The sequence below is a fragment of the Stomoxys calcitrans genome, chromosome 3 (genome assembly GCF_963082655.1).
Source record: "Stomoxys calcitrans chromosome 3, idStoCalc2.1, whole genome shotgun sequence".
NCBI classification, from domain to species: domain Eukaryota; kingdom Metazoa; phylum Arthropoda; class Insecta; order Diptera; family Muscidae; genus Stomoxys; species Stomoxys calcitrans.
The window spans coordinates 14,526,180-14,546,182 of NC_081554.1; the positions used below are offsets into that span (position 1 = coordinate 14,526,180).

General features: G+C 36.0%; 1 protein-coding gene across 1 annotated transcript in view; it reads left to right on the top strand.

Annotated features, from left to right (window-relative positions):
• Positions 1–25: 25 nt before the first annotated feature.
• The window catches only part of LOC131996000 (uncharacterized), a 29,457-nt gene continuing 9,479 nt past the window's right edge, over positions 26–20,003 (top strand). The window contains exons 1-2 of the mRNA XM_059365404.1: positions 26–163; positions 272–1,705. Coding sequence (XP_059221387.1) covers positions 464–1,705 — 1,242 coding nt within the window. The 5' untranslated portion in view covers positions 26–163; positions 272–463. The remainder of the gene's footprint in view (positions 164–271; positions 1,706–20,003) is intronic.

Consider the following 20,003-nt stretch of genomic DNA (forward strand, 5'->3'; position numbering starts at 1 on the left):
CTCGAGATGTTGCATATCATCGACTTACCGCCTGACGAGAGAATGAATTTCAAGAAAGATATAGAAAGCTGCGCGAAGGTATACCGCCACACAGTCAACAAGCACAGCAGAAGAGAACATTTAGTTGCCAACAGACAATAGTTCGTGTAACAACTCATTAAATGTAATAGGAATTAAAGTTTCTTAAAAATTATTGTTTTTCTGTTTTTATTGTGTGATTCGTTTTTACTAAAATTTGTGTTTTTCTGTTTTTTTATTTAAATACAACTAGCCTTGAAAATGGTAGACGGAGTCTACCGAAATATTGGAGAAAAATAAAAGAAAAAAACCTTAAATATTTGTGTTTTAATGGACCTATAGCCGATACAATACAACAAAATTACAAGAATTTTAAACCAGGTCAACAATACCCTAACAGAGTATACATCAACGGGAGGCACGCCGTAATATAAAAACAAATAAGATGACAATATACAAAAACATCAAACAAAAGTACAATGAGCACACATACAGAACGGCCCAGCAATATTCGAAACACCAAAAACAAATAGCCAAGCTCAAAACATCGGTAACATTTTTAATAAAATGTAAGAGAACAGGCATCATACCAAACTTCATAATCAATGCAACCAAACACACTAACAACATCTTCCAAACACACAAAACCAAGAAAATCCCGCCAAATATTGAGAAAACATTACACAGGTACATTCACAACTTTCACACGAAAGTATTAAAACTTCTAATACAATACAAACACAAGCAAATCCACTCTTTTAAAGAGAAAGTAGAGAATACAAAGACTAAGCTAGGAGAACTACTGACTCAAGATGATTTCCTACAATACCTCGACAGTGAGCTTACTCTCTACAAGGGCAATGTTAGCAAGAGCAAGACAACACACATAAAGAAACTACAGGCACTCACACAACGACAAGACAAGGCCCTCAACATTAGACGCAACGACGTGTGGTTTGTGAATAAAACAGAGCGAGAGATACCAACGAACGTACAATGGATTCTCTCTTTAGGTCCGAAACACGCTCTCCCACACACCAACAAGAACTTTCCACTCTTGCAAGTCATTGCAGAGGGAGAGGAGTGTGTACAAACTATAGAGAATAGAGAGGAACAGGAGATGGGAAGAACCAAGCTTACAACATTGATAGACGATCACTTACGAAAGTCAAAGATGAGCATGAGAGACAAATATGTGGTGGACACAGTGTCTCAAACAAGAAAATATTTAAAGGAGAATGAGGATTTATTAATTTTAACGGCAGACAAGGGAGGAAAGACAGTGGCTTTGTACAAAGATGACTACGAGCAAAAAATGAAGGCAATAATACACGATATGTGTATGTATAGGCGCTTAAAGATTGACCCAACATCTAGGCTACAGACAAGGAACAACAAATTGGTGGATAAACTTCACAACTTGAATCTTATCAGCATCCAGGAGAAGAATAAATTGACCAGCAAGACCGCATTGGCCCCTCGAATATATGGACTCCCAAAGATCCATAAAGAAGGTACACCGTTGAGACCAATATGTTCATCAATAAACGCGCCGTCCTATCATCTATGTAGGTACATAGTGAATATTTTGAAAAATATCACCAAGGATTCCAAATATAATGTGAAAGACGCAGTGGACTTTAAAGCTAAGATAAAGAACATGACCATAGAAAATGACGAAGTTTTAGTATCTTTTGACGTGGTGTCCTTGTTCCCAAGTATTCCAATAAATTTAGCACTCCAGACAATTGAGAATAAATGGGACGAGATTGAAAAATATACCAATATTCCAAGGGAAATTTTCAAGGAAATTCTAACATTCTGCATTAAGGACAGCAGATATTTTAAATACGATGACAAGTTGTATGAACAGCTTAGAGGAATGCCAATGGGATCACCCGCTTCACCCATTATTGCGGACATCGTAATGGAGGAACTTCTCAATAACACATTTGACAAAATAAGAAAACCTAAGATATTGACAAAATATGTAGACGACATTTTCGCGATTTTGAAGAAATCAGACGTGGCAGAGACGCTGAAGACTCTGAACTCCTTCAACAACTACATCCAATTTACGAAGGAAGAAGAATATGATGGCAAACTACCTTATTTGGACTCGGTAGTTTATAGACATGGCAACCAGCTAAAAATAGATTGGTATCAAAAATCGACGGCTTCCGGAAGATTAATCAATTTTTACTCTAAACACCACAAGAGAGTAATAACAAACACAGCAACGAATTTTATAAGAAGAGTATTTAGCATTAGTGATCCAGACTTTCATCCTGACAATGAGAGGAAAATAAAGGCAATTCTTAGAGCCAACGACTTCCCTAATTGGACAATTAATTCACTATTAGGCAAGGCCAAGGAACGTCTTGGAAAAATCATAGACGGAGAGCAGCCTACAAAAGGAAAAATTTATAAATCGCTAACATACATACAAGGATTCTCCGAAAGATTTGGCAAATCAAATCTATACGACAAGGACAAATACCATCTCGCATTAAAAACAGGCAAAACTGTGAATGAATTATTCAGCAAGACAAAATGTAAAATTAAAAATGAGGAGAAATCAAACGTGGTATATAAAATTAGATGTAACGGCGACAAGTCCAATATATGCCCGATGGCATATATTGGCACTACCATGACGAAATTGAAAACTAGGTTATCTGCACATAAATCTGACCAAAAAGCCAATAATAGACCAATCGAGCAGAAAACTGCACTAGCAGCCCACTGTGCATTGACTGGTCATAAGCCAAACCTCAACGATGTGGACATCTTAGCTCAAGAGAACAATTACAGACGAAGATTCACTCTCGAGATGTTGCATATCATCGACTTACCGCCTGACGAGAGAATGAATTTCAAGAAAGATATAGAAAGCTGCGCGAAGGTATACCGCCACACAGTCAACAAGCACAGCAGAAGAGAACATTTAGTTGCCAACAGACAATAGTTCGTGTAACAACTCATTAAATGTAATAGGAATTAAAGTTTCTTAAAAATTATTGTTTTTCTGTTTTTATTGTGTGATTCGTTTTTACTAAAATTTGTGTTTTTCTGTTTTTTTATTTAAATACAACTAGCCTTGAAAATGGTAGACGGAGTCTACCGAAATATTGGAGAAAAATAAAAGAAAAAAACCTTAAATATTTGTGTTTTAATGGACCTATAGCCGATACAATACAACAAAATTACAAGAATTTTAAACCAGGTCAACAATACCCTAACAGAGTAAACAAAATTTTGACAAAATTTTCTATAGAAACAAAATTTTGACAAAATTTTCTATAGAAACAAAATTTTGACAAAATTTCTATAGAAACAAAATTTTGACGAAATTTTCTATAGAAACAAAATTTTGACAACATTTTTTATAGAAACAAAATTTTGACAAAATTTTCTATAGAAACAAAATTTTGACAAAATTTTCTATAGAAACAAAATTTTCTATAGAAACAAAATTTTGACAAAATTTTCTATAGAAACAAAATTTTGACAAAATTTTCTATAGAAACAAAATTTTGACAAAATTTTCTATAGAAACAAAATTTTGACAAAATTTTCTATAGAAACAAAATTTTGACAAAATTTTCTATAGAAACAAAATTTTGACAAAATTTTCTATAGAAACAAAATTTTGACAAAATTTTCTATAGAAACATAATTTTGACAAAATTTTCTTAGAAACAAAATTTTGACAAAATTTTCTTTAGAAACAAAATTTTGACAAAATTTTCTACAGAAACAAAATTTTGACAAAATTTTCTATAGAAACAAAATTTTGACAAAATTTTCTATAGAAACAAAATTTTGACAACATTTTCTATAGAAACAAAATTTTGACAACATTTTCTATAGAAACAAAATTTTGAAAAAATTTTCTATAGAAACAAAATTTTGAAAAGATTTTCTATAGAAACAAAATTTTGACAAAATTTTCTACAGAAACAAAATTTTGACAAAATTTTCTATAGAAACAAAATATTGACAAAATTTTCTATAGAAACAAAATTTTGACAAAATTTTCTATAGAAACAAAATTTTGACAAAATTTTCTATAGAAACAAAATTTTGCCAAATTTTCTATAGAAACAAAATTTTGACAACATTTTCTATAGAAACAAAATTTTGACAAAATTTTCTATAGAAACAAAATTTTGACAAAATTTTCTATAGAAACAAAATTTTGACAAAATTTTCTATAGAAACAAAATTTTGACAAAATTTTCTATAGAAACAAAATTTTGACAAAATTTTCTATACAAACAAAATTTTGACAAAATTTTCTATACAAACAAAATTTTGACAAAATTTTCTATAGAAACAAAATTTTGACAAAATTTTCTATAGAATCAAAATTTTGACAAAATTTTCTATAGAAACAAAATTTTGACAAAATTTTTTATAGAAACAAAATTTTGACAAAATTTTCTATAGAAACAAAATTTTGATAAAATTTTCTATAGAAACAAAATTTTGACAAAATTTTCTATAGAAACAAAATTTTGACAAAATTTTCTTTAGAAACAAAATTTTCTATAGAAACAAAATTTTGACAAAATTTTCTATAGAAACAAAATTTTCTATAGAAACAAAATTTTGACAAAATTTTCTATAGAAACAAAATTTTCTATAGAAACAAAATTTTGACAAAATTTCCATAGAAACAAAATTTTGACAAAATTTTCTATAGAAACAAAATTTTGACAAAATTTTCTATAGAAACAAAATTTTGACAAAATTTTCTATAGAAACAAAATTTTGACAAAATTTTCTATAGAAACAAAATTTTGACAAAATTTTCTATAAAAACAAAATTGTTTTACATAATTGTTTTCATCTACATATATCAAAATCTTTTTCAACTAGGTTTTTCTTTGAATTTCCCTTCCTGATCATATGGCTTATCTCCACCTTCTTCACAAATAGCGTGCAATATGGAATGACAAAAGAATTTGATGAATGTGTGCCACCTTGAGATAAACAATTTAGAAATAACTTTATTACACACATGCAAACAGACAGACAGACAGAAACCCAGTCATTCAAATAGTTCTAAAAGTCAGCCCACAAATGTGGGTATTTTCTTTCATACACACTCCAAGATGCCGTCACAATTATCAGCTAGCCTGCCAGCCAGCCAGCCATACATTTATTTAGAGTTGGGGTTTTTTTTTTTGCATTACACACAGTGTTAATTGTTTCCAGACGACATGGCATAGAAACGGAGCATAATCTGCTCTAGAATGTGGCCAAAATAAAAAGAGACGCACAGAATGAGGCACAACATAGAAAAAAAGCTAATTCACGCGATCTTTCCAGCTCCAGTTCTGGCCCTGGGACAACTAACAGCGATAAAGTCAATCAAATGCCAACAATGAATGGCATCACACCAGCTAAATGGCGATACTGCATCTGAGCAGTGCGCTATCAACCCACACACATAGTTTTTCTCCCAGTATATACCCTGTAGAAAATGGCCATTTTAATCTTTACTTACTGACTTACTATTGACTTTGTCACCAGAACTACAAACAAATTGTATCCAAGCTTGTCATTCAGAAGTCAGTAGTGACATTGTCAACAGTAAGTCATTAGGGTATATATAGAGACATTGCGAGATATATGGGGCATTGTCCAAATGGTGTTTTATGCAGGCACCTGCCAAAATGGCTTAATCCCGCAAGGCTCCTAAACCCGTGTGAAAACGATGCGTCTACCAACGCCCCCATAGACTCCGTATAGACTCAAAAACGGCTGAACCGATTACGACGAAATTTTCACAGATTGTGTAGGTTGGTCTGGAAGGAAGCATAGGCTATATAATTTTTTGATATCGGGAGGGAGGCTTACCCTCCCCCTTACCGCAACAGTACTACCCCAAAATAAAAGTGGACCGATCGGGACAATATGGGATTCAAATGAAAGGTAGTCAAGAGTAGAGTACGAATTTCATAATAAAAGTAGGGTCCAAGTACTTGGGGGGACGCCCCAGCCCCAAAACTCCTTAAAATAGTCTTATTTGACGATCATGACAATATGGGACTCAAATGAAAGGTATTCGGGAGTAGATTACGAATATGGTCAGGAGGTAGGAATAGGCTTTATAATTAATTGATTACGGAAGGGGCGGACCCCCCACCGTTACCCCAAAAACACCAGCCAAAATCAGAAGTGGACCGATAGGGACAATATGGGTATCAAATGAAAAGTATGCAGAAGTAGGTAACGAATCTGGCATACAAATTCATGTATTGGGTTGCCCAAAAAGTAATTGCGGATTTTTTTTGAAGAAAGTAAATGCATTTTTAAAAAAACTTTGAATAACCTTTAATCAAATATACTTTTTTTACACTTTTTTTCTAAAGCAAGCTAAAAGTAACAGCTGATAACTGACAGAAGAAAGAATGCAATTACAGAGTCACAAGCTGTGAAAAAATTTGTCAACGCCGACTATATGAAAAATCCGCAATTACTTTTTGGGCAACCCAATAGAAGTATAGAGGGTCACAAAAACGTCCAAAATGGGCACATAAGCCAAACACGGATATATGGGACTCGGTTTGTTTGTTCCGTATAGACTGAAAAACGGCAGAACCGATTTTCTCCAAATTTTCGCATATTGCATAGGTTGGTCTGCAAGGGAACATATGCAATATAATTTTTCGATATCGGAAGGGGGACGGACCCTCCCCATTATGCCAAAAACACAACCCAACATCAAAAGTAGACCGATAGGGACAATATGGGTATCCAATGAAAGGTATTGGAGAGTAGAATACGAATATGATATTAAAATTTGAGTCTAAGTACCCATAGGGCCGACCCAACCCCAAAACTCCCCTAAACAGTCATATTGAACGTTCATTTCAATATGGGGCTCAAATGAAAGGTGTTCGGGAGTAGATTTCGAATCTGGCATACAAATTCAGATCGTAGTATAGGGGGTCATGCCAACCCTCAAAAACGCCATTAGACTCATTATGACTATATGATACTTGGCTGAACCTGATTTTCTTAAAATTTTCATAGATTGTGTACGTTTGTCTGGAAGGAAACATAGGCAAAATAATTTTTAGATATCGGGTGGAGGTGGACCCTCACCTTTACCCCAAAAACGCTACCCATATCCAAAAGTGGTCGGATGGACACAATAAGGTTATCAAATGAAAGGTATTGGAGACGAGAACTTGAATATGGTATTAAAATGTGGGTTCAAGTACCCAGCAGTCTAGGTGGCGCTTTTCTTCCCAAAGATAGGTCAAATGAGTTATTTGACCCATTATGACAATATGGCACTCAAATAAAAGGTATTTGAGTGTAGAAAACGAATTTGATATCCAATTTTGGAGCCAAGTGCTTTGGGATACGCCCTAAAGCACCCCCTAAACTGAACTTCATTTCCGTTGCGAATAAAGAAAGAATTTGATATCTATTTTCAGTAAAAAGTGCCGGTGGGAGCCCCAGCCTCAAAACATCCTCCAAACGGTTCATTTTTACCAGCCATGGCAATATGGGGCTCATATTAAAGGGATTTGGAAGTGCAGCACGAATTTGATATCCATATTTGAGTCGAAATGTCTGAGGTGCCATCCCTCCCCTAATGAGAACATTACCCTAAGGAAGAACATTACCACCAGGAACCCAGATGAGGCAAATTCGCACACATCAATGAGTGCTTTCCGATTCAATTTTAAACTCAATGATAAAGGACCTTTTTTATAGCCGAGTCCTAACGGCGTCCCGCAGTGCGACACCTTGTTGGGGAAAAATGTTTAAATGACCATGCATGGCATTGTACCTCGCAAGTGTCTCCCATATTAAGAGGGGATAAACACCGCTTTGTCCGATGTTCTCGCCAAGATTCGAACGCGTTCAGCGTCATAGGCTGCAATGGCACGAATTCGATATCTGCATTCAGGACGTAGTGTCCCCACCCTAAAAAAATATAAGAGAGTTAAATAAGGCGCAGCGGAGCGGGCCCGGTTTGGCTAGTAACTTTTATAAAGGAAATTTTTGGATAGCTGCCATACGTTTATCGCATTATCACCAAGAATTATCTTCTCTGCCATGTCTGTTAAGTACAAACAAGAAGTTTAAATTGGTTTCTAGAATTTATACTAAATTAAATTCTTTAATTACATATTGGTCAGCTTATGTCGCTTATTAGCATCACTTGCTATATTTGCATTTTCATTTTGGTTTTTTTTCGTAAAGATTTATGAGCCAGCAAAATTACTTCCAACAAAACAAAAGTTTTTTACCTGTCAATGGAAACAATGTAGACAAGGTTGTAGACAATTTGGTGACAATGTCATATACGCTGTAGACAAAAGTGGTGACATGGGGACACTTTACCCCAGACTTCCTACAGGGTATAAAATCGATGGAGGGAAACATGAACGGCTGGCATACGCATTTGGCGCATTTTTTTTTTTATTTTGCAAATGAAGTTGTTATGAGGTCTTATATGCATATAATACTCGTATCCATAATGGTGTTAAAATTTTATTCACACATTTATAATGACCAAGCCAAGCCAAGGATAAATGAGTTAGGAGTTTATTTTTTTTTTTATTTTCCCAGCATTTTCTACAAGTAGATTTTGAAATGCATAAAATGCTTCCATAGCTTATGTCCTCTTCAAAACAGGCTCCGTTCAGTGTATGACTCAAAAACTACTGGGCCGATTTTCCTGAATCTTTCACAAAATATCTCGATATCGAATCTTGACTTCTTGAATCTCTGGAGAGAGCAATTCTTGTCCGATTGGACTGATATTTTGCACAAATTGTTTTGTTTCGAGTTCTAACAACTGTGCCAAATAAGCGCCAAACCGGTTCATAACCTTAAATTGCTGCTATATAAGCCGATCTACAGATTTGACTTCTTGAGCCTCTAGGTGGCGCAATTATCTGGCTGAAATTTTAAACGTGGTATTTTTATAACCTACACCCCTACTGTGGTACAGGGTATTATAACTTAGTGCATTTGTTTGTAACACCCAAAAGGAAGAGAGATAGACCCATTGATAAGTATACCGATCAACTCAGAATCACTTTCCGATTCGATTTAGATTTTCATCCGATCGTCTTCAAATTTGATATAGGAATGTTTTTCGGCCTAGAGACGAAGCCTATTGAAAAAATATTGGAAAAAAATCGGTTCAGATTTGGACCGATCTGGGCCAAACTGACGAAGGATGTCGAAGGACCTAACACAACTCACTGTCCCAAATTTCAGCAATATCGGATAATAAATGTGGCTTTTATGGGCCTAATACCCTAAATCGGAGGATAGGTATATATGGCAGCTATAACCAAATCTGGAAAGATCCGGGCCAAATTAACGAAGAATATCGAAGGGCTTAACATAACTTACTATCCCAAATTTCAGCAAAATCGGATATTAATGTGGCTTTTATGGGCCTATGACCCTAAATCGAAGGATCGGTCTATATGGCAGCTATATCCATATCTAGACCGATCCGGGCCTACTTAACGAATGATGTCGAAGGGCTTAACACAACTCACTATCACAAATTTCAGCAAAATCGGATAATAGATGTGGCTTTTATTAGCCTAAGACCCTAAATCGGCGGATCGGTCTAGCTCCCATACTATATCAAGATATAGTCCGATATAGCCCATCTTCGAACTTAACCTGCTTATGGACAAAAAAAAGAATCTGTGCAAAGTTTCAGCTCAATATCTCTATTTTTAAAGACTGAAGCGTGATTTCAACAGGCAGACGGACAAGCGGACAGAAATGTCCGGCTTGTAAAGATTTAAGAAGTCAAATCGGGAGATCGGTTTATATGGGAGCTATATCAGGTTATAGGCCGATTCGGACCGTACTTAACACAGTTGTTGAAAGTCATAACAGAACACTAGACCCAAAATTTCAGCCAATGGGAGCTATCGGACGAAAATTGCGGCGTCCAAGGGCTTAAGAAGCCAAATCGGTTTATATGGGAGCTATATCCAAATCTGAATTGATATCACCCATTTGCAATCCCCAACGACCTCCATCAATACTAAGCATCTGTTCAAAATTTCAAGCGGCTAGCTTTACGAGTTCGACCACCAACGTGATTTCGGCAGATTTTCACTCCTAGGGCCACTGCAAGCGCATTTATTGACTAATATTTTTAAAATTTTGTGCAACAATTTCCTCGACGACTTCCACAATATCTAAGAAAATTGGTCAAAATCGGTTCAATTAATCTAGAATAATGTTGTCATTTGTCAACCGTATTTTATTTTTCAATCAACCAAAACGCAGGGGATGTCCCCCATATATGCCATGCATTGCGTTGGAAAGGATAGTTAAGGATAGGAGGGGGGAAAGAGGGGGTAATGTTTATTGACACTTGCCTTGAATGTCGTAAGTTGCGGGAAAAACATCCACCGGAAGTCGATTCCACATACGAATCGTCTTTGTGAAAAAAGAAATCTCTCGGTAGTGCATGGTCCGATCAGTTGGCCAATCAATTACAAACAAGTGCGCGCTTCTAGAAAATCTTGTACTTCTGACAAACAACCTCAAGTCAGGAATCAGAAGACTGATTTCCGAAGAACACACACCGTGGAAAAACCGATAGAACAGCGCCACACAACCCACATTTCGACGATGCTCAAGGGAAACAATAGAGTTGGATACACTACAATCAACACCAACGCCCGCCTCTGGACACGGTCAAGCAGCTCCAAGGATGATATTGGAGCTCCGGCCCATATATGCGAGTTATATTCCATCTTCGATCTGATGTACGTAATGTAGATATTAGGGAGATCAGCGGGAGTGAAATATTTCTTACACCGATTAAGAAAGCCCAATCACTAGAATACTTCCTTTGAGACTTCGAATACATGCTTTGATCAACGGACACCACATTGTATCTTATCTTATTGTATCTATCATAGCACCGTCCGTCTGTTGTAATCAATCCTCCAAAATTTTAAATATTGAGCTGAAATTTGGCACAGATACGTCTTTTTGATGCACGCTGGTTAAGTTCTTGAACGGGCCTAATCGGACCATATTTAGATATACAATAGCTGCTATATAGACCGATTTTCCCATAAAGGGTCTGAAGTCCGTAAAAGCCTTATATATTACCCGATTTTGCTGGAATTTGAAACAATGAGTAATTTAAGACTTCCCGACAACTGACCTAAATGTGGTTCTGATCGGACTATATTGAGATATAGCTGCCATATAGAGCGATCTGCCGATATGGGGACTGAAGCCCATAAAAGTTTTATTTATAACCCGATTTCGCTGAAATTTGGAGCAGTGAGTTTTTCTGAGCCTCCCGATATCCGACCTTAATATGGTTCGGATCGATTTATAATTGGATATATCTGCCAAAAAGACCAATATTTTGTTCTACAAAATTGAAAAGTGCCATATATATTTTAGACCACTCAATGTCCGAGATCAATTTGCGTGCTTAAGTTATCCAATTTTCATTGGATTGCGATTAAATGAAGTTTACATATATACCCGAGGTGTTGGGTATCCAAAATTCGCCCCGGCCGAACTTAATGCCTTTTTACTTGTTTTTTCTTCCCTTTTATTAAATTTACCGCACTGTATACTAGACTATTTTCATTGACTTGTAATTTGCTTCAGTTTAATGTTTACCGGCAGTCACAACTTCTGACATTTTCTATTAACCACTGACCCATAATAACTCAGCCGACAATCCCACTAGCCTAGTTAGTGGCCCAAAAATCCCCTTCCATTGCTGTACTACAAATTATGTACTACTATATGAGGGAATTGTAACACAACAAGAAAACCGGAACCCGCCGGCACCCCCTTGTATCACCAATTAAAAGGTTAATGAAATAAAATCATTGTTTTTGTTTTTTGTTTTGAAAGACAACAATTGGAAAATCTCAACTGTCCGACCTACAAATAACGGCCAGAGAACAGCACACAGCACAGCACAGCACCCCCCCAAAAAAAAGAGTTCAAATGGGATCTCAACTAAATGTGAAAGACTAAAGACGGTGACAAAGACATCGATGCTGGCCATTATGTTGTTCAGTCACCCACCCACCACTTGTTGAATGAGTTGTGCAAATGGTAGAAGGCGCACCTCCGAAAATATAAACACAGCAAAAGAACTTTTCAGTCTATGCCCTGCCATACGTTGACTCGGTCTAAGGCGGCAGCGACATTTCAATTTGAAACAGAAAAAAAAAACAATATTTCGCTCTTTAGCATTTTCCATGGTCTGCCACCATCATCATCAGACCCATGGTGACAGTCTGCTGTGCTGCACATTGAGGCAACAAATTAATAAGAAATATTGGCTAGACGGAAAGATAAAAACCATTCTTGAGGGATTTTCTTTTTTTTCCGATTTAAAAATAAACTACTTGGGGGCATACACAAAAAAATCTCGTCAATATGAAAGACATGGCGGCTGTTTAGAAGAATTTCGTAAGTTCTCCATTCAGCATTTTTGTGATTTTGGTAAATATGTATATGGGTGGAGGGACGGACATGCCAAAAGATGTATTTCAATAATTGTGACAGATTTTGGTATTTTGCGCCTCATGGTAAAGAGGAGGAGAGAGTTGGGGAAAGAGGTGTTGTCTAGTTGGCCATGTTCTATTATAGAGAAATTTATGGGGTGCATTTTGAAATACAAATGTATGTAAGACACCGTTTGTTTTTGTTAAATACCAAGGGCCTGAGGTGTACCATAGGTCGTACAGGTTTTGCAATGAATAGAAAAAATCAACTCTGCAGAAGCACAAAATAGTTTTAACATGTGAGTGGCCTAGACTTATTAGTCTAAGCATTAACTCTGCTGGGCAATAATGACATGTTTCATAAAAGCTGTGGAAAAAAACAGTAAGGAAGGGCAAAAGTCGGGCGGTGCCGACTGTATAATACCCTACACCTACCCTTTAAGTACAATGTGGGAGCTATATCAAATTCTGAAACAATTTTGATTGACCTCGGCGAGCAAATATATTCAACTGTAACAACTACGGTTGACAAATCATTAGATTATGCAAAAATTACCCAAAATCTCACGAACATATTTATGGGAGCTATATCTAATACTGAACCGATTTCGAGCAAACTTCTCAGATAATGTGGTAGTCTTCGAGGAAAGCGTTGTACAAAATTTTGTCAAGATTGATCAAACAATACGCTTGCAGTGGCATTTGGGGTGAAAATCTGGCGATATACATATATAACAGCTATATCAAAATCTGAACCGATTTCCATAAAATTCACCAGTAATGTTGAGAATCGTAAGCAAATCTTTCTTGCCAAATTTCGAGAGAATCGGTTAACAAATGACCATTTTATTGCAATATTACTGCAAATCGGACGAACATATATATGGGAGCTATATCCAAATCTGAACCGATTTTTTCCAATTTCAATAGGCTTCGTCTCTAGGCCGAAAAACATGCCTGTACCAAATTTGAAGACAAGCGGATAAAAACTGCGACCTGTACGTGGTACACAAATTAATATGGACAGACAGACGGACGGACAGACAGACAGACGGACATAGCTAAATCGAATCAGAAAGTGATTCTAAGTCGATCGGTATACTTATCAATGCGTCTATCTCTCTTCCTTTTGGGTGTTACAAATAAATACACTAAGTTATAATACCTTGTACCGCAGTTGTGGTGTGGGGTATAAAAACTACAACCTTTCTTAATCAAAATGCTAATTTTTCCCATGAACATTCCACTAAGAAACAGGGGCAAACTTCTCACATACCAATGAGTGCAGTCCGATTCAAGTTTAAGCTCAATGATAAGGGGCCTCCTTTTTAAAGACGAGTCGGAACGGCGTGCCGCAGTGCGACACCTCTTTGAAGAGACGTTTTACATGGCATAGTTCCTCACAAATGTTGCCAGCATTAGAAGGGGAAAACCACCGCTAAAATTTTTTTCTGATGGTCTCGCCGGGATTCGAACGCAGGCGTTCAGCGTCATAGGCGGACATGCTAACCTAATCACAGTAATAAAAATCCCCTTATTAAGACGATGGATTACATACTTCCCATAGTTTATTACAAAACATTACCATGTATATTTTTCCCATAGAATACAAAGAAAATCCCCTTGGAGATTCTAAAGGTTCTTTCACACATCCCACATGCAGTTGCTTTAATGGAAAGTTATTTCCCCTGTCTAAGCAGAAGATTTCACATGATTTTCTTTTAAACATAAAGGGGAGTTTTTTTTTCGCCACGAGCAAAGATTCAACAGTGGGAATTTTTTTTCTCAAACCCATTAAATTCTCAGACATATTTCATTCATTCTTAATTGCCCTGCTTTTTGTCTGCTGCAGGAGCAACAACAGCTGCAACATTTCGAGGTTCTAGGCAATAAATAAACTTTGTAATAAGTTGCAAATTTCCATTGACAACGAAAACATCAACAGCACCTTGGCTTGGCGTGGATGGAAAAACGCATTTTCTTGCTACCTCTTTGTGTTGAACAGCAAGTAGTTACTGCCATAGCTGAAAGGCAGTTTGGTGTTATTTCTGCTTTTTTTGTGTGTGCTGACAGCTTCCATTGTGAAAGCCTCTTTTTCCCAAGCGAAAATTTCTCAACATGCCTTTTTACCAATGCTGGGTATTTGCACCTCTGGCGAAATGTCGCTTTTTTCTGTAGAGCTCTCAGTGCATCATCAAAGTTGCAGCAGATGGCTCCTTTAAGGCCATGCACTATGGGATGAGATTAAAAAAAAGGAAAATTTAAAAAATGAGAAAATGATTTTTTTGTTGTTAAAAAAAAACATAGTAGCCTCGGTAACGAAAGGAAAAGGTGTTTTTTTTTTCAAAATTTTTTAAAATTTCAAAATTTTTGGAAAAATGCTACGTCAATATAAATTCTCTAAATTATAAATATACCTGCTTATGACCGGTTGTTTCTTTGCCCCAATGGTACACCCAATATCGAGATGTAACTGTATAGCAATTTTAATAGCTTTGGGCTTATGCGTAAAGAAAGAACATTTTGGAAGATTTAGTGCCTAAATGTACGAATTAAAGAAAAAATCTAGTCGGGCGACAAATACTGTCAAGGTGTAACTGTATCGCAATTTTGAGATCTTTAGCTTAATCCGTAAACTAAGTTCCATTTTGTACGTTTTAGTACCTAAATGTACAAATTTCAAAACAATCTTCTAGTCATCCGTTACTAACTGCCAAGATGTATTGTCACAGATATAGCTCAGTCTGTAAATAAAGTACCACTTTGTACGTTTGCTACTAAAACATGCGAAACAAAATCTTCTGGTCGTCCGGTACACACTGCCAAAATGCTCCTGTATCCCAAATTGCAGCTCTGCAGCCCAATCTATAAAGAAAGTACTAAATAGTACCAATTACAGCACTTAAGAGCTATTTATTCCATTCCTTGTACGATTTCAACATTTCATATTTGGTACAATTTATCGTATAATTGTCAAGACATCGACCATTTTTAGCAATTTGTTTTTAATTTTACTATTCTCCGTTCACTGTAAAAGTAAATAAGCTATTTCATACTTTTTGGTACCTAAACGTTTGTTTTGTTAAAAATTGCTTAGTCAGCCAACACATATTAAATCTCAGAGCACTAGTTCAATGCGTAAAGAAAGTATGAAATGGTACCTAATACGGTACTAAACGTAAGTTTCTTCCATTTCCATTACTATTTTTCATATTTTTTTCTATCTACCCTCCTTATTTAGCAACAACAATTATTTAAGCCAAATTTCGAAGTTCTAGCTCTACCCATTCGCCTTATGCAAAGTTCACCTATTTCGTACCATTTTTGGTACTTTTTTGTTTCTAAATGTCAAAAACCTCTTTTGGCATCCCTATTTAGATTGACATAGTCTACCTAAATTCCAAAATTCAAAGCTCAAGCCCAATTAACAAAGAAGGTACCAAAAAGTACCAATTGAGCTACTTAACGTACCCAAAATAGTACCGCTTCCGGTACTATTTTGGTAAATGTTTGTCATCAAATCTTATTTTTTTGGGGCGTTCTTTAATTTGAGCCCAATTTGTAGTACATAAACGTACGAATATCGAAAAAACGCGCCTGCGACCCAAGACCCACATTCGTGCCAAATTTCATGACTCTAGCTTTAGCCGTTTGGGTTGGGCGTTCACCAGTCAATCACGAGTCTCTTTTATAAATGGAAATAAATTTCATCAAAATCAAACAACGGAATCGAGGGTCAGGCGTAATGGGTTAAAAATTCTTTAAAAATATTTATTGCCCGAGGCCCCCCCCCCCTGGCTACGTCCCTGGCTCCAATATAAACCGATCTGCTGATTTGACTTCTTGAGCCCTTCCAAACCCCAATTTTTGTCCGATTTGGCTGAAGCTTTGCATGTAGTGTCCTGTTATGACTTTCAATAACTATACCAAGTAAAGTCCATATTGGGTCTTTAACCTGGTATAGCTTCCATATAAATCGATCGCCCGATTTAACTTTCTGAGCCTTTACAAGCCGCAATTTTTGTCCGATTTGGCTAAAGCTTTGAATGTGGTGTTCTGTTATGACTTTCAACAACTGTACCAAGTACGGTCTATAACCTGATATGGCTCCTATATAAACCGGTCTCCCGATTTGACTTCTTAAGCCCTTACAAGCCACTATTTTTGTCCGACTTCGCATGCTGTGTTGTGTTATGACTTCCAACAACTGTGCCAAGTACGGCCAAAATCATTCTATAACCTCCAGTCTCTCGATCATCCTTGTTAGGTTCCTAGAAGCTTTAATTCTTGCTGGTTTGACAGAAGTTTAGTATATGGTATAAAATTATGCCCTACAACTTAATTTGTATTGTTTAAATTTTTAGCAGAATCCATGGTGGTGGGTTCTCAAGATTCGGCACGGACGAACTTAGCACGCTATTACTTTTTATTTTTTTTTTTGTTAAACCTTTTATTACATCTAAATAAGTACTCTAGATATTGAATATATGAAATCTCATCACAATTGGAATCAAGTGTCCAGCGTAAAATGGTTAATTTTCTTAAATCAAATCCCACTGTGCCACATTGAATCAGACTTTATAAAATACCTGTTGTGTAAAGAAAACTTTACCAGCAACAGTTTTCATTGAGTTTTTATTGTACCCTGCAATGTTTACAATAATCCTAGATTCTGAATTTAAAAGGGGAATTTTGAAGCACAATTCGGTAATAACCCATGGGGGAATTTTCTCCAAAAGAACGAAAGAAACAAAAATTTGAAGTGACAGCTTTATGTTTGGGAAGGTAAAGTTTTCTTTATGTCCAACTCCTCCCAAAAGGAAACCTGTGGCAAAAACACTTTTTCTGCCACATTATTCTGCTTTGGCGGTTTATTGTTTTGTTATAATAAAAAACACAAAAGAATAACCATTAAAAGAATGACTGCAAATGTTGGTAGTAAGTCAGTAAGCCTTTTAAAGAGCAAATGCTTCAGGATGCAAAATGTGTTGTTAGTATGTCAACACCATGCGACGAGCGAGCAACTCAATGATGGACGAGGCTCTAGACCAAGTCTTGCCATTAAAAGCCAACAAATAACAAAAAAAAGGAGCTGTTTTGTTATTCTGTTTTGGTTTCCATTTCATAAATCCATCGCAAATTTGGGTCAACTCTTTGATAGGTTCGTTGTGTCGCACATGATGATGTGTGATGTCAAAATCTTCCAATATGGTCTGGACCAATCAATAATGAAAGGAAAAGCTTCCAAGTTTCCCACACACAACACCATACCTCCTGCAGTGAATGGCAAGGCGGCCAGAAATCTAGTTTAACCACTTGTTGTTGCCTTGTCGATACCTTTCTAACCCGCCACATGAGTGCAATGAAATGCTTCACCAAACACCCATGGTTGGTCGGTTGGTAGTTGGGTATTGGCAACATTGTTTATGGCTACTTCAGCATGAAATTGATACGACATACATTACGTGCTTTAATGTTTCATTTGCCTTCTTTTTACACTTTGTGCTCGATTTTCCTACAAGAAAGTGGATATTTTTGTAGTGTTATTGGGTTTTTTTTTTTTTTGGTCAAAATATTTTCACATTTTATGGAGCAACCAAAATTCACAATGTAGTGGTTTAAATTCAAATATTCATTGCGGTAAAAAAAAATTCACATAGAGGTTGAAAGGAAGCGAACGATACTCTACATGCGGTGAAATAGACAAATGATTTCTAAAATGGAAAACGTAGTATAACGACAAAAATAAAGAAATATCATAAGTAAAATAAAATAAAATATAAAAAAGCTAAAAAAAAATTAAATTGAAATAGAATAAAATAAAATAAAATTTAATGGAATGGAATGGAATGGAATGGAATGAAATGGAATGGAATGGAATGAAATGAAATGAAATGAAATGGAATGGAATGAAATGAAATGAAATGGAATGAAATGAAATGAAATGAAATGAACTGAAATGAAATGAAATGAAATGAAATGAAATGAAATGAAATGAAAAGGAATTGAATGGAATGAAATGAAATGGAATGAATTGGAATGAAATGAAATGGAATGAATAGGAATGAAATGAAATGGAGTGAAATTAAATCGAATGAAAAGGAATGTAATGAAATGGAGTTAAATGGAATGAAATGGAATTAAATGGAATGAAAAGTAATGAAATGAAATGGAATGAAATGAAATGAAATGGAATGAAATGGAATGGAATGGAATGAAATGGAATGGAATGGAATGAAATTGAATGGAATGGAATGGAATGGAATGGAATGGAATGGAATGGAATGGAAAGGAATGAAATGAAATGAAATGGAATGGAATGAAATGGCATGAAATTGAATGAAATGGTATAAAATGGAATGAAATTGAATGAAATGAAATGAAATGAAATGAAATGGAATAAAATGGGAATAAATGTAATGAAGTGGGAATGAATAAAATGAAATAAAAATAATCTTCTTAATATAAAAATCAATTTGTGTTTGTTTCTTCCGTATAGACTCAAAAACGGCTGAACCGATTACCTTGAAATTTTCACAGATTGTGTAGGTTGGTCTGGAAGGAAACATAGACTATATAATATTTGATATCGGAAGGAAGGGAAAATAAAAGTGTACCGATCTCGACATGATGAGACTCAAATGAAAGGTATTCAGAAGAAGAGTACGAATTTCATATTCAAAATTGGGTCCAAGCAACTGGGGGGCCGCCCCAACCCCAAAACCACCCAAAATAGGTTTTAATAGACGATTATGACAATATGGGACTCAAATGAAAGGCATTCTGGAGTAGATTGCGAATATGGTCAGGAAGGAGAAATAGGCTTTATAATTTGTTGATTTCGGAAGGGGGCGGACCCTCCCCCTTACCCAAAAACACCACCTAAAATAAAAAGTGGACCAATCGGAACGATATGGGTATCAAATGGAAGGTGTATTAAAATTTGGGTCCAAGTACCCAGAGGGCCGCCCAACCCCCAACCCCCAACTCTAAACAGATATATTCAACGTTCATGTCACTATGGGACTCAAATGAAAAGTATTCGGCAGTTGATTACAAATTTGGCATAAAAAATTAGTAATAGTAATGGGCGGTCGCCTCACCCCCAAAAACCCCAAATGAGCATATTAGCCGACCATGTCTATATGGGACTCAAATGAAAGGTATTTGGCAGTAGATTACAAATATGACATTAAAATTTTGCGTTTAGGTCAAGGTGGCGCTTTTCCTTTCAAAAATTAGTCAAATAGGTTGATTGACCCATTATGACAATATGGGCCTCAAATAAAAGCTATTTGAGAGTAGATAACGAATTGGATATCCAATTATGGAGAGAAGTGTTTGGGGGTACGCCCTAAACCAAACTTCATTTCCGTTTATGGCAATATGGAGCTCAAATCAACGGTATTTGGGAGTTAGGCCCCAAAAACACCCTCCACCCTCCTTTAATTAAAGCCCCATGGCAATATGGGGCTCAAA